Source organism: Peromyscus eremicus, chromosome 3, assembly GCF_949786415.1.
Source record: "Peromyscus eremicus chromosome 3, PerEre_H2_v1, whole genome shotgun sequence".
Classification (NCBI taxonomy): Eukaryota; Metazoa; Chordata; class Mammalia; order Rodentia; family Cricetidae; genus Peromyscus; species Peromyscus eremicus.
This window is the reverse complement of record NC_081418.1, coordinates 142,626,565-142,639,685: the sequence shown is the minus strand read 5'-3', so window position 1 is coordinate 142,639,685 and position 13,121 is coordinate 142,626,565. Positions and strand designations below refer to the sequence as shown.

The window sequence follows — 13,121 nt, the reverse complement described above, 5'->3', positions numbered from 1 at the left end:
TCATACCACATTATAGTTTTATTCTGTGAGTTTTTATGTCTTGACGAAATTTTAACATGGTGGTCACAAAAATGGGCCCGGGCTTTAGACAGTCGAGACTTTGAAACCAGCTCCATCATTGAGTAGCTTTGTTCACCGTGGGACCCCTGAACCTCGGGACTTTGACCTGGTCTAGAGAAGCAGGGTGAGGACTGAACAACTCGGTGCAGCAGGACAGGGTTAGCACCAGAGACCACTTTGTAGTGAGCGCTCTACACTCTGGTGTAGCCGTCTGGTGCCATCTTTGTGGGAACTGTCTTGAGACCTGAGTGTGGGAGCTAAGGAGGGGATCCTGGAATGTTGATGCTGCTGAATGGCTTCGCACTGCTGGGCTGGCCAGTGTGTGTGGCAGGGCACGGGGCTGAGCAACTCGTCCTCTTACTGACTGCTTTGGAAGCCTTGGCTTCTTAGAAATAAGGAACCACCTGGAGGCTGCACCCTACCATGCCACAGCTCCCCTAGTAAGGTGTTCTCCACCTTGATCCTGGACTTAGAAATGCACTCTCTTCCAAAGCATTGGGAAGGTATAGTAATGTCCTGTCACTTGCTCCTAGTGTCCTCAAGACAAAGTGCAGTTGTAAAATTCAGGGGTTTGCTTTGTCCTCTCTATAGATTTGTGAAAGAAAAAAGACCTACCATATCTCCGAACTTTAATTTTCTGGGCCAACTCATGGACTTTGAGAAGACGATTAAGAAACAGACTGGAGTGTCAGGGCCAAAGAGCAAACTCAAGCTGCTGCACCTGGACAAACCCAGTGAGCCTGTGGCCTCGGAGGGCGGATGGAAGAGTGCACTGGCTCTCAGTCCACCCTGTGCCAGCTCGACCTCAGAGGCCGCAGGGCAAAGGCTTGTGCATCCTGCCAGTGTGCCCAGCTTACAGCCTTCCCTCTTAGAGGACAGTCCACTGGTACAGGCGTTCAGCGGGCTCCAGCTGGCCTCAGAGAAGCTGGAAGACAGCAATAAGCTCAAGCGTTCCTTCTCTCTCGATATCAAATCGGTTTCGTATTCAGCCAGTGTGGCAGCATCTTTACATGGCTTCTCATCAGAGGATGCTTTGGAATACTACAAACCTTCTGCCACACTGGATGGGACCAACAAGCTCTGCCAGTTCTCCCCTGTTCAGGAGGTATCAGAGCAGACTCCAGAGACCAGCCCAGATAAGGAGGAGGCCCACGTCCCCAAGCAGCCCCAACTCAGCAGGCCTTCAGAGGGCCAGAGCAAGAGGTTGCACTCCGTGCGAACCAGCAGTGGTGGGGCCACCCAGAGGTCCTTCTTCTCACCGCTACATCGGAGTGGGAGTGTAGAGGACAATTACCACACCAACTTTCTTTTCGGCCTTTCCACCAGCCAGCAACACCTCACCAAGTCCGCTGCAGGGCATGGTCTCAAGGGCTGGCATTCGGATATTCTGGCTCCCCAATCCTCTGCCCCCTCCCTGACCAATAGTTGGTATTTTGCCGCAGAGCCTTCACACTTCTACTCTGCTTCAGCCATCTATGGAGGCAACACCAGTTACTCTGCCTACAGCTGTAGCCAGCTGCCCACTTGCAGCGACCAAGTCTATTCTGTTCGTAGGCGGCAGAAGCCCAGTGACAGAGCGGACTCGAGACGGAGCTGGCACGAAGAGAGCCCCTTTGAGAAGCAGTTTAAGCGCAGAAGCTGCCAAATGGAGTTTGGAGAGAGCATCATGTCGGAAAACAGGTCAAGGGAAGAGCTGGGCAAAGTGGGCAGTCAGTCTAGCTTCTCAGGCAGCATGGAAATCATTGAGGTCTCCTGAGAAGAAAGACCCATGTAACTTCTGTTGACGTTTTGTTTTGTTTCTTGTTCACAAAAATATTCCCTGTAAATCTGAAATATGTATATGTATATACATATCTATTTTTGGAATATAGAGCTACGGTGTAAAAGCAAAAGACGGATCAACACAGTTGTTCTCTCAACACCTGCACTGAGAACAGCTAATTCTCTCAGAAGAGTGGAAGGGTAGATGTTAGAACTCCCCCAGCCAGGAGAAGAGATTTTGTTCAGTGAATTGCACATCTTGTTCCCACAAAAGCAAAGGTTTTGTTTTTGATGGTAGAGGGCAGAATCCCTCCCATTTTCGTGTGCAGCAGAGATCTCCAGAACTCATCTCTGTCCAGGCCCTTCCCTAGTGCACCTTAGTGCTGAGACTGAGCCAGCTGTGGGTCAGGTGGAAAGACCCTCTTAGGGACAGACCCTAGTGGGAAGTCCAAGAGAAATGATCCTGTCTAAAGCTGAGTCATAAATCCAAGCTTGATTGACAGCTGAAGGACATGGACATCATTCTGCTGGATGAACTATTAGGAGCCTTGCCTAGATCTACTTATAACCAATCCAGTACCTCAGACAAGACATTGGGGCCATCACCACTACCATGTCTAGGAGTCCATTTTCTAGGCATTGTGAATAAGTAAGTACCTTGTCACTTTCCAGACAAATTCATACTGTCTATGCACAAAATCCCAGTGAGCCTGGACAAGCAGTTGCCATGTACCCTTCTTCTCAGCTTTAACGAAGAGGGGACCAACTAGAGTTCAGCATAGCTAGAGATTGGGCAGTCAGGTAGCTTAGAGACTTAAGCCAGGGATGGGACACTAAACAGTCTCCCTCCCTCTTTATAATAATCAAAGAATTATCTAAAGTGGGATTGTTAATCCTTAAATTGAGCACAGACTTGGTTTAGAGGTAAATGTGAATCATTGGGCCTGGTAGCTGGAGTGATAGCCCATTCAGGTTCTCAGCCAAAACATGCTTTTTAGTTCTGTTTCATGACATGGAATAAAACTATAGGGAGATTCGGGAAGGTAAAACTTGAAGCAGGAAACCAATTTCTTAGGTGGCCTTTTTTTCCTGTGGTATGTAACAAGGGTACTACTTCTAGAATCTTCTTAGACTTCCAAATCTACCATGGGCTTTCGTAAGCAAGAACTATTCTGAGTAAAACATACTAGGAAGGTTACAAAGGAGTTGTTGAATTTTGTTTAGTTGTGAACACAGGAAAGTTCTTTTCAAAAGCTGTCCCAGCCTGCTTTCTGAAGAAGGGACATGTCAGCGTGGAGGACCACAGCGGTTTCTCAGTCCCTGGCATACAATCACTGTGTGGACACAATCCTGGCAGCTGAGAATAGAAGGTAGTAAGAACAAGTGTGTTCATGACAGTACACATCTGCCTTTCAACTTCCTGGCTTCAGTTTTCTCCTCTAGAGTCCAGCCTTAATTCACGTCAGCAGGGTGTGGGTGTGGGCAGGTATGGTCATGGTTCTTTACTGGAAGTGTAGCAAGGGGCTGACTCATACCTCAGGGTTTTCTGTGTTTGTGAAGTGGACGGTCCTTTGACTAGGATGTGACTTAATGTTTCCTATAGTGATTGCTAAAACCAGCACAGAGTGACATGGGTCGAAACCGAAGGGCTTGATCATGAGGGTTATGAGCCTCGTGGACATACTGGTTCTGTACAGAGAAGCTGTGTCTGGGCCTAAGATGACGGCAGAGCAGACACTGCCCAGGGAGCAGATTGCCACTCTGTGGAGGTTCTGTTCAGCAAGCTGTGTTTTTGATATACATCAAAATCTCTTATGTAATCAGAAGCTCCCAAAGCTTCACAGTGAATTTTGGTACACACACTAAATGTGTAAGAATTCACCCTCTTAAAATCTGGTCACACTGGCAAGACATAACTGAAAAGCGAAAGCCACAGCTCCGTCATTAAGGATGTTCCAGGAGGACCAAGGGCGTCGGCGTCAGTGTCTTTGGGCGGTGTGCTGCCTGTGCCGTACATCATGTAGGGCCCTCTGGCCATGGTCCTTCTGTGTAGCTGATGGTCACACTCTACAGCTGTCAGTCTTCATCGCTAACGTCACATTATCAGTTCTGGGAATCACAGCTACCATGCCGAAGGGGCTGCCTCTGAGGCACACAGTGGTGGTGTGGTGGTTGGCTCTCCTCATGTGAGCACAGGGAAGCCTGGAGTCTTCTGCAGTGATGCAGAGCAGTGATTTTAGTGAGCAAAACTAGACTCTGAGAAATGCTGGAAACCGTTTAGACCGTTTGTAAAGTTAGAGTGGAAAGACTATAAATGTTTAATATGAATATAGTGTTCTTTGTAGTAAAGCAAGCTGTTGAACGGTTCAGTTGTGCATTTCTCATTTTGATGTGTCATGTATGTTAATACGATGAAATAAAATCAAAACTGGTACCTGTTTATACATAAGTGTGAGAAGCTACCTCTCCTTGCAGTTCTTACCTTGATGGGAGCCACCCTATCTTAAGCTGCAAAAGAAGGGAGTCACAGAACCACAAATGAGAGTTTAGCCATTTAAAATGGAAGTGGCAGGTGATACATCACATATGTCATTCACCTGGAACAGTGGTGGATGCTGGCCTGCGTCCCCTCCAGGTGCACACTGTAGAAGCTCTACCTGCCTGATTTCAGGGTATACAAGGACAGCTGCTTGCATGTCTGCCTGCTACAGATATGACTCCACAGTCCTTCCAGGAAAAACTCAGGAAGGGTAGTTCTTGAAGACTGTCTTGGAAACTGGGATGAGGCTCAGGTGGTAGAGTGCTCACCTCAGTCATAAGGTGCTGAATTTGATCCCTAGCACCATATAAACCAGACATGGTTATCTGTGGAGGTCCAAATTACTCAGGGTCTGAGAATCTGAGCTTGTTTACCCAGCAGGGCTGCATAAGGGGATGATTTGACCACAGGCGTGGTTACCAGGTGTGTGGAAGGGGCTACACTTGGCTGTGCGGTGTGCTTTGATCTAGCAAGGGGGAGAGCTTCTGCCCTGCCCCTTGGCATTGTTATAAAAAGCCTTTTGAAGAGGAAGAAGGGTCTGTTGGGTTTTGATCCAGGTCCTCCCGAAGCTATCCTGTGTTTCTGTCTTTCTCTTTGCTATTTTTCTAAGTTTCTTATCCCTCTCTCCTCCTCATAGGAACCCTTTTAAAAGGTGGGAGCTGGCTTCCCACAGTTATCAATGGAAATCCCAGCACTCGGGGTATGAAGGTAGAAACTTCAGGAGTTTATGGTTATTCCTGGCCACACAGTGGGTTAGGAGGGCATTCTGTCCTCTGTGAGACCCTATCTCAACAACAACAGTTTGTTCTCCATCTTACGTATGTCTCAGTGACTTCTACTTAGATATTTGATCATATGAGAAGCTTAGCCTCACCAGTTTAATCAAAAGTACACACTAAAGAGATGAAATGCTGTCAGTACAAGGCAGACAGAATGGAGATAAAGAAAATTGTTAGCCAGTGAGATGCAAACATGGCAACCTGATTTCAAGATTCCCCAGAACCCATGTCAAGATAGAAGAAAACCAATTCCACAGTTCTATGAACTACACACACACACACACACACACACACACACACACACACACACACACACGGAGGCAGGAACATGGAGAGCTCCAGGCAGCTGCTGGGAATGTAGCTCAGTGCGTAAGTAGCATGTGCAAGGCCCTGTGTTTGATTCCCTGGCACGTGAACCAAAGAAACCACAAAACCCAAACAATGGCACCATTCCTCTGTTCCAGCCTGTGGTGTTCCTGAAACTCATTTCACCAAATATTTACTCTGCAGACAATACTGGTTAGGTATCTAGGTTCATGGTATATTTTATATTCTGAGGAGTTAACTTCTGAAAGGTAAGAAATCATATACATGCATACACGCTTATATGCATATGTACATATATATGATTACTAATGATACAACTTTGAGGGAAACAAAGATATGTCTTGGGATTGAGTTGCTGTGATAAAACACCATGAACAAAAGCAAGTTGGAGAGGAAAGGGTTTATTTGGCTTACATTTCCACATCATAGTCCATCATGGAAGGAAGTCAGGGTAGGAACTCAAACAGGGCAGGAACCTGAAGGCAGGAGATGATGCAGAGGCCATGGAGGGGTGCTGCTTACTGGTTGCTCCCCACAGCCAGCTTTCTTAACCCAGGATTACCAGCTCAGGGGTGGCACTGCCCACAGTGAGCTAGGCTCTTCCACATCAGTCCAGAAAATGTACTTCCGACTTGCCCACGGGCTCATCAAGTGGGAACATTTTCTCAATTGAAGTACCCTCTTCACAAATGACTCTGGCTTGTGTCAAGTTGACTTGAAAGTAGCCAGAGAAACATCTACCACAATGCCCTAATATTGTAGCATGCTTTTTGTGTGTGTGTGTGGTTTCGTTTTTGTTTCGGATATCACGTTTCACTGTGGTCTGGGCTGTCCTTGCATTCACAGTGATCTGCCTGCTTCAGCCTTCCAAGCACTGAGACTAGAAGTGACCACCACCGGACCTCGTTAGTACTCGCTTTAATGCCACTCCACGGGTATTAAAAACATCGGCACATAAAACAAGAGGTGATGACCAGCTTCAGTTACCCTTCATGGTAGCAAAGAACCTGCAGCCAGTGCTGTTTGTCCCTAAATACAGATAAGCACATCACAGGGAAGCAAAACAGGCTTAGAGGCAAGGTGGAACTCTGGTTTACAAAGCACGGAGGGAGGGATAATCCTGGGAGCTCACAGCCTAAACAGGTAAAGATGCTCTCCAAGTGCCAGGTGTGGTGACACCTGTCTGTTACCTGAGCACTTGGGGAAAGAGACTGCAGCATCTGAAAGTCACATCCTCAGCTACATAGGGAGTTCAAAGCCAGCAGCCTGGGTTACATGAAATCCTATTGCAAAAACCAAAACAAATGACTTAGAGTTGAGTATCACAGACTTGACAGTAGATGGGAAACGAGACATTCTTCTCTCAAGAGCATGCTTGCCAATGACTTGACTTCCTTTCACCAGGCCCCATCTCCTAGGTCCCACCTCTTCCCAACAGTACCGTTTTCTGGGGACTGGGTCTTTCACATTCATGAGGGACATTAGCTCCAAACTAGTACTGAGGCTCAGGGAAATAAAGATGGCTTACCAAAAATCAAGGACAGAAACTTCCATCCTGGGCTCTCTGACAACTCCTGGCTATTTCATTTCCACAACAACCTGTACTGGCCAGATAGGTCATAGGATACTACCCGACCAAGAGACAGCATAAGTATGTTTTGATACATCACTCGCTTCCCAGACTCCCTTGGAAAAGGACCTCAAAAGCCCTCAGCAGCTTCTCCTCACACGGGAGCTTTCATCCATGTGCATGAACGCTCCAAAGAAGCTGACACTACCCAGGCTGCAGCACATCCCAATAGCTGTGTATGAGATGGAACGGGGCCTGACCTGAGACAAATTTCAGCACCCTCTTCTTCCAAATCTCATCAGAACTTCGCTGGTGGCCAACGCCACCCTAAAGGAGACCAGGAGGGGCTTCTGGGAAATGGTTTGGCTTAGCCAAACTCATACCACCTCACCCACCCACAGCAACTAGGTGAATCCCCAGCATAACTCTAGCCCTGCCCTAATTTCTTGAAGAAAGTGAGCTGGCTGCTCCAACTTTTTTCCATCCCCAACCCTTCTGCCATGAAATGAGATGATAGAAGAGCCCAGTCCTCAGGGGCTGAGTCTGAGCAGCATTTCAGGCACTCACTAAGCAAAGTAAGGTTGATGGTGCTGGTGGAAGCCTGCACTGTTCACGTAGCTCTGTGGACAATTAGCCCTTCGTTCTTTGAAGGGATATGAGCATGTCTCTGTGCATAGAGCTGGGTTCTAAATATTCCAGAAACTCAGGGAAGACCATGTGGTGGTAGTCTAAAAATGCCCCAGTCTAGTGAAGACATGAGTACTACTGCATTACCGTTCAACTTTCTGCCCATCTGAATCTTAGAAAAAAGGAAAAACTGCTTCTGAGGGTAAATGGGGCCTCATCTAGCTACATATTAAAATACTTTGTGGAAATAATACTAAAGCAGTATGAAAAATCAAAAATAGAATGAAACACTATGGGAAGAAAAGATCAATGAATCAGAACTCAGTTTGGAACTAGAGCCTCAATTATCTGACAACTGAGCACACACAAGACAGAAGGGTAGTATACTGAAAACACTGGAGGGATTATTCATGGCAAGCTACCACTTTCTTCACCCAGGACATGGTCTAGAACCATTTTAGGGTATTTAATAGGATTTGAGGTACAGAACATCTGTTTTAAATTGTACCACACTGGGAATTGCTCTAGAAATGGCTAAAGCTCCAGCCATGAGACAAAAACGTAAAGATCACCTTCACCAGGGGGCTCAGCACAGGTGAAACAATGGCCCACTCCCCGCCTGCTGCTGCAGCTCCCCAAAGTTCTCTCAACCAACCTCACCTACTTCCACATAGGGAATGAAGGCATCAGCCCCAAGAAGGGAGGCAGAATATGACCAAAAGACTGCCCTGAAAGGGGTGGGTCCTGCCTGGGTTCTTCCAGCTCTAAGGAAATGGGCAGTCTTTATATATTTAGTCATCTGGAACATTCTAGACTCATGGTGAAACGGTGCCTGTAACCTCAGCACTATGGACACAGGCAGGAAGCAGCCACAAGGTCAGCTTGGCCTGGAGTGAATTCCGGGCCAGCTAGAAGTACACAGTCAGACCTGTTTCAACCCCCAACACCCACAAAAGAAATTACTAAACATTACTATGTAGCTAGAGTTTTCCTGCCTGGCCCACAGTCAGGACAAATCTCTCTCACCCGCCAGTCCCACAGCCGCTCAGACCCGACCAAGTAAACACAGAGACTTACATTGCTTACAAACTGTATGGCCGTAGCAGGCTTCTTGCTAACTGTTCTTGCATCTTAAATTAATCCATTTCTATAAATCTATACCTTGCCACATAGCTCGTGGCTTACCGGCATCTTCACATGCTGCTTGTCATGGTGGCAGCTGGCGGTGTCTCCCTCCGCCTTCCTGTTCTCTCCTTTCTCTCTGTTAGTCCCGCCTATACTTCCTGCCTGGCCACTGGCCAATCAATGTTTTATTTATTGACCAATCAGAGCAATTTGACATACAGACCATCCCACAGCATTACTATTTTTTCCCTATTTCTGATTTAATCTTTTTTCTTTCTTGTAGTTTAAATACTCATGCTTCTTCTACCATTCAACTATTGTATGCCCTACATTTTATTTTGGGTTTTAAAAACATTATAAATTAGTATCTGATTAAGAAACAGGATTTTGTGGGCTCAGTGGGTAAAGATGCTTGTCATACAAGCCTAGAGACCTGAGTTCGATCCCCAGAATCCACATAAAGGTGGAAGGAGGGAAGCAGCTCCGGAAAGTTGTCTTCTGACCTCCAAGCATGCGTTATGACAATCCTATTCACACATAACACATCGTATACAAAATGACAATAATAAATAAAATTAAAAAGTAAGATTAGAACCAGATCAAGTTTAGCTGCTACACAATAAAGTAAACAGATTAATTTTAATCTTATAAAAACACTGAAAGCTATTCTGACTCCTGATAAATCACCTCTGGGTTCTGGAGGAATACAGGGAACAAGGTGAAGGCTGCAGGCTCCCAGCCCTGATCTCCTCAGACCCCAGCTCTTGTCTTCAGGCCTGCCCCCTCCATTCATCCCACCCCTCCCTCCCTTGAGCATCTCCTCCTTGAACTCCTGTGATGGGCAGCAGCTCTTTCCTCGGCATCATGATCTACAGACGGCAATGGAGGGCAGAGGCTGCATTGCCTCCTCTTTCGTCCCTGGCACATCAGCAGAGCTCAGTGGGTCTCTGGAGTGAGAGAGCGACCACCCTTGGTGGACAGGATGAAATGTTGGTGCCAACCTTGTTACGGAGACGGAGGTCTGCCAAGGTGACGGAAGGCTGGACTCTGTATGGGAAAGCAGTTACTAACAGACAACAACTTCAGGAGTAAGTGAAGGGAGATTTCAGTTTCCAGTGACCCACAAAAGGGGCATGGTACCTGGAAACAAAGGGACAGTGTCCCAGCAGGAAAGGAAGACACTGCAGATACCTCCTTGATGTGATGGGAGCTTTTGTGGGAACAATAACTGGACTCAGTTAGATCTTATATTTGCAACCACAACCCAGAGGGCCTGAGTAAAGTCTCCCAGGGTGCCAAGGAGAACATGGCTTCTTAACATTTTCTCCAGTTTCATTACAGTAGCTAGTCTAGATACACTTTTAATTAAAAAATCTGAGCAAAATAAAAATAACTCTCGATGCAAAGTTCTTTAAAGAATTCAAAGGAATTCAACTGTCCCATCTTCAGTTATCAAGAATGACCACGTGGGCAAGTCCGTGTAGGTCAACCACATCTAAGCAAACATCAGGGCCCAGGCAGAGGCTGAAGGAGCTGCTCGGGAGGCAGGTGCCTGCTAGTGCCGCTCACGCTCAGGCCGCATGCTGAAGGGCTCCAGGCGCTCGGCCTCTGGCAGCATGCTGTTGAGCCTCTCCATCAGTGGCACCGTCTGGTCAATGCCCATCTGGATGCGGCGCAGTATGGCCGACATCTCATTCACCTTCTGGATCTGCTCTGCATACTTGGCGTATCTTTTCTGGCGCTCCTGCATGAAGCAAAAGAGGGTTTCCACGGACAGATCCATCTGTAGGAGGCAAACAGAAACAAAAAACATACTCTGCTTACCAGTGTCTAGAGCAATGGTTCTCAACCTGTGGGTTGCAATCCTTTCACAGGGGTCAGATAATAAGATATCCTGCATATAAGATATTTACATTATGATTCATAACAGTAGCAAAATTACAGTTATGAAGTAGAAACAAAAATGATTTTATGATTGGTGTCAGCACAACACAAAACACTGTACTAAAGGGTCGCAGCATAAGGAAGGTTGAGAACTACTGATCTAGCACAACCTTGAGCTAGTAAGAGCTGCATGTTTTCAATACCGCCTGTGCCATTCTGCATGTAGCTGAGTTCTGGACATGGATGTGACTGGCAGCTTTTTTTACTTACGTACCACACGAGCATGAGTTGACCAGGTCATGGGGTGTTTTCTATCTATTATAGTATTAGGGACAACCCTGCACTGGCTGACACGTTGCTCTGTGAGCCATGCGTTCCCCCAAACCCAGATGGTGGCAGGTGAGAACTGACACCCTCAAGTTGTCCTCTGACCTCCACAGGCACACTGTGGCTCGTCTATACACAGATGAGCCTGTGCACACACAGAGTAAACAAAATGTAATTAGTGACAAAAAAGAAATGGTGCTGTGTGGTTTCCTTCTTGCAGAGAGGGACAGAAGGCATACATTTCAGCAGCTCGCTTGACAAGCCTGTCAGCTCCTCCACATGATGTCCTCATGCTGCATCTGCGGTGGTCAGAGGACAGCTCTGGGAGTATACGTTCTCTTCATTCACCATGTGGGTCTCAGGGATCAAACTCAGGGATCAGCCTCGACTGCAAGCACCTTTACCCATGCAGCCATCTCACCAGACCTAGGACTCTTTCTCAGAGAGAAATCTCAACAGAGAATGAGTAACACACACTCCCAAATAGCCCAGGACAGGTCTCAACAGTCCTAAGATGGCCACCGCCTCTGACACTAGTCAGCTTCCTCTAGACTTCTGCCTAGACAGTGGCTCTCAACCTTCCTAATGTGTGACCCTTGAATATAGTTCCTCTCGTCGTAACCCCCAACCATAAAACTGTTTTCGTTGCTACTTCATAATGTTGCTACTGTTATGAAATGTAATATAAATGTCTGTGTTTTCCGGTGTCTTAAGCCACCCCTGGGAAAGGGGTTGTGACCCATAGGTTGAGAACCATGGTGCTGGATGCCTTGTCACTGTTTGACAGAGAACTCTCGCTCTTTAAGAAAGAAAAAAGGAAATGAAGGAGGGAAAAGAAAGAAAGGGAAGGAAGGAGAAGAGGGAGGGAGGGAGGAAGGGAGAAAAAAAAGTTAACTGCAGAACAGACTCAGACAGGTCCTTGGGAGGAAAAGGCTTTGTCATCACAGGAAAGGACCCCGAGGCCTGTCACTGCCCACCAAGATACCAGATGGGACAAGATGGAGAGTGGAGTGTGCCGCTGACGAGCCTGGCGCTACACTACAACAAAAACAACAACAACAACGTGGAATGGGGCCGGAGATGTTTATCGGTTACGAGCACATGCTGTTCTTGCAGAGAGCTAGGGTTCGGATCCCAGCACCCACATGGCAGCTCACAACCACCTGTAACTCCCATTCCAGGAGATCCGACACCCTCTTCTGACCCCTAAGGGCTCCTGCGTGTGTGCATTGCACACAGATACACTCAGGCATAGTCATACACCTAATAAAAACAAATCTATTAAGTTTCAAAGGTAACGTTTTAAACTAATAGGAAAAAGCTTGCAGAATATGGAATATGAAGAGAACTTTTTGCATAGTAGTACAATATGCATTTTAAGTTAAGTGTAATTACAGAATTTAAAGTTTAGCCAGACACATACCTTTAATAGAATGTTCCAGGCCAAACAGAGCTACATAGTAAGACCCTTTCTCCAAACAAAAAACAAAGCAAACAACAAAAAACCCTTAGTTCAAAAAGTAACCCCTCCAGTAAGCTAAGATGAATGTATTGAGGAAACTTTTTATCTAACAGCAGTGCGGCCTGAGTCCTGTGTATAGTCAGGGCAGGCAGCGGTGTCCCCCCCCCCCCCACACTGCATTCCCTCGCACTCCCTCACACCCCAGGTGCCCCACATGGGCACCCCACTCTCTCTCACACACACACTGTAGCTTTTATGAAGTGAACAGATCTTGGCCACCGTGTCCGCACCTGGACAACCAGTCCCAGCATATGTCCAGGCTGCAGCCGAGGACTACCAGGCACTGACCGTCCCACAGCTAAGTGTGTGGTGCCTCTACCATACAGCTGTGCATGCTTGCACTTCACATGCCACGAGGAAATTACCTACCAGTTTTTAGACCATCTGTCTGTCATTAAAGGACACACACATGACTGTAATCCACAGTTTCGGGAAAGACAGAATGGCACACAGATATCTAGCACAGGACTCATGGTACCGAGATTTTTCAAAATCCGGTCTTCATCCCCCTCCTCCCAGAGTGGCTTTGGTGAAGCTGTGATCAGTCGGGGGAAACTCCAGGGGAAGGCACACCTCCTATGCCAGGACACAAAGTGCCAG

The 13,121-nt window shown here is 47.0% G+C and overlaps 2 protein-coding genes across 3 annotated transcripts in view; one reads left to right on the top strand and one right to left on the bottom strand.

Moving 5' to 3' along the window:
* Positions 1-4,270, top strand: part of Dusp16 (dual specificity phosphatase 16) — an 84,435-nt gene extending 80,165 nt beyond the window's left edge. For both annotated transcript variants that reach the window (XM_059258703.1, XM_059258704.1), the window contains exon 7: positions 652-4,270. In XM_059258703.1, coding sequence (XP_059114686.1) covers positions 652-1,816 — 1,165 coding nt within the window. In that variant the 3' untranslated portion in view covers positions 1,817-4,270. The remainder of the gene's footprint in view (positions 1-651) is intronic.
* A 5,912-nt stretch (positions 4,271-10,182) lies between these two features.
* The window catches only part of Borcs5 (BLOC-1 related complex subunit 5), a 78,656-nt gene continuing 75,717 nt past the window's right edge, over positions 10,183-13,121 (bottom strand). The window contains exon 4 of the mRNA XM_059258702.1: positions 10,183-10,571. Coding sequence (XP_059114685.1) covers positions 10,344-10,571 — 228 coding nt within the window. The 3' untranslated portion in view covers positions 10,183-10,343. The remainder of the gene's footprint in view (positions 10,572-13,121) is intronic.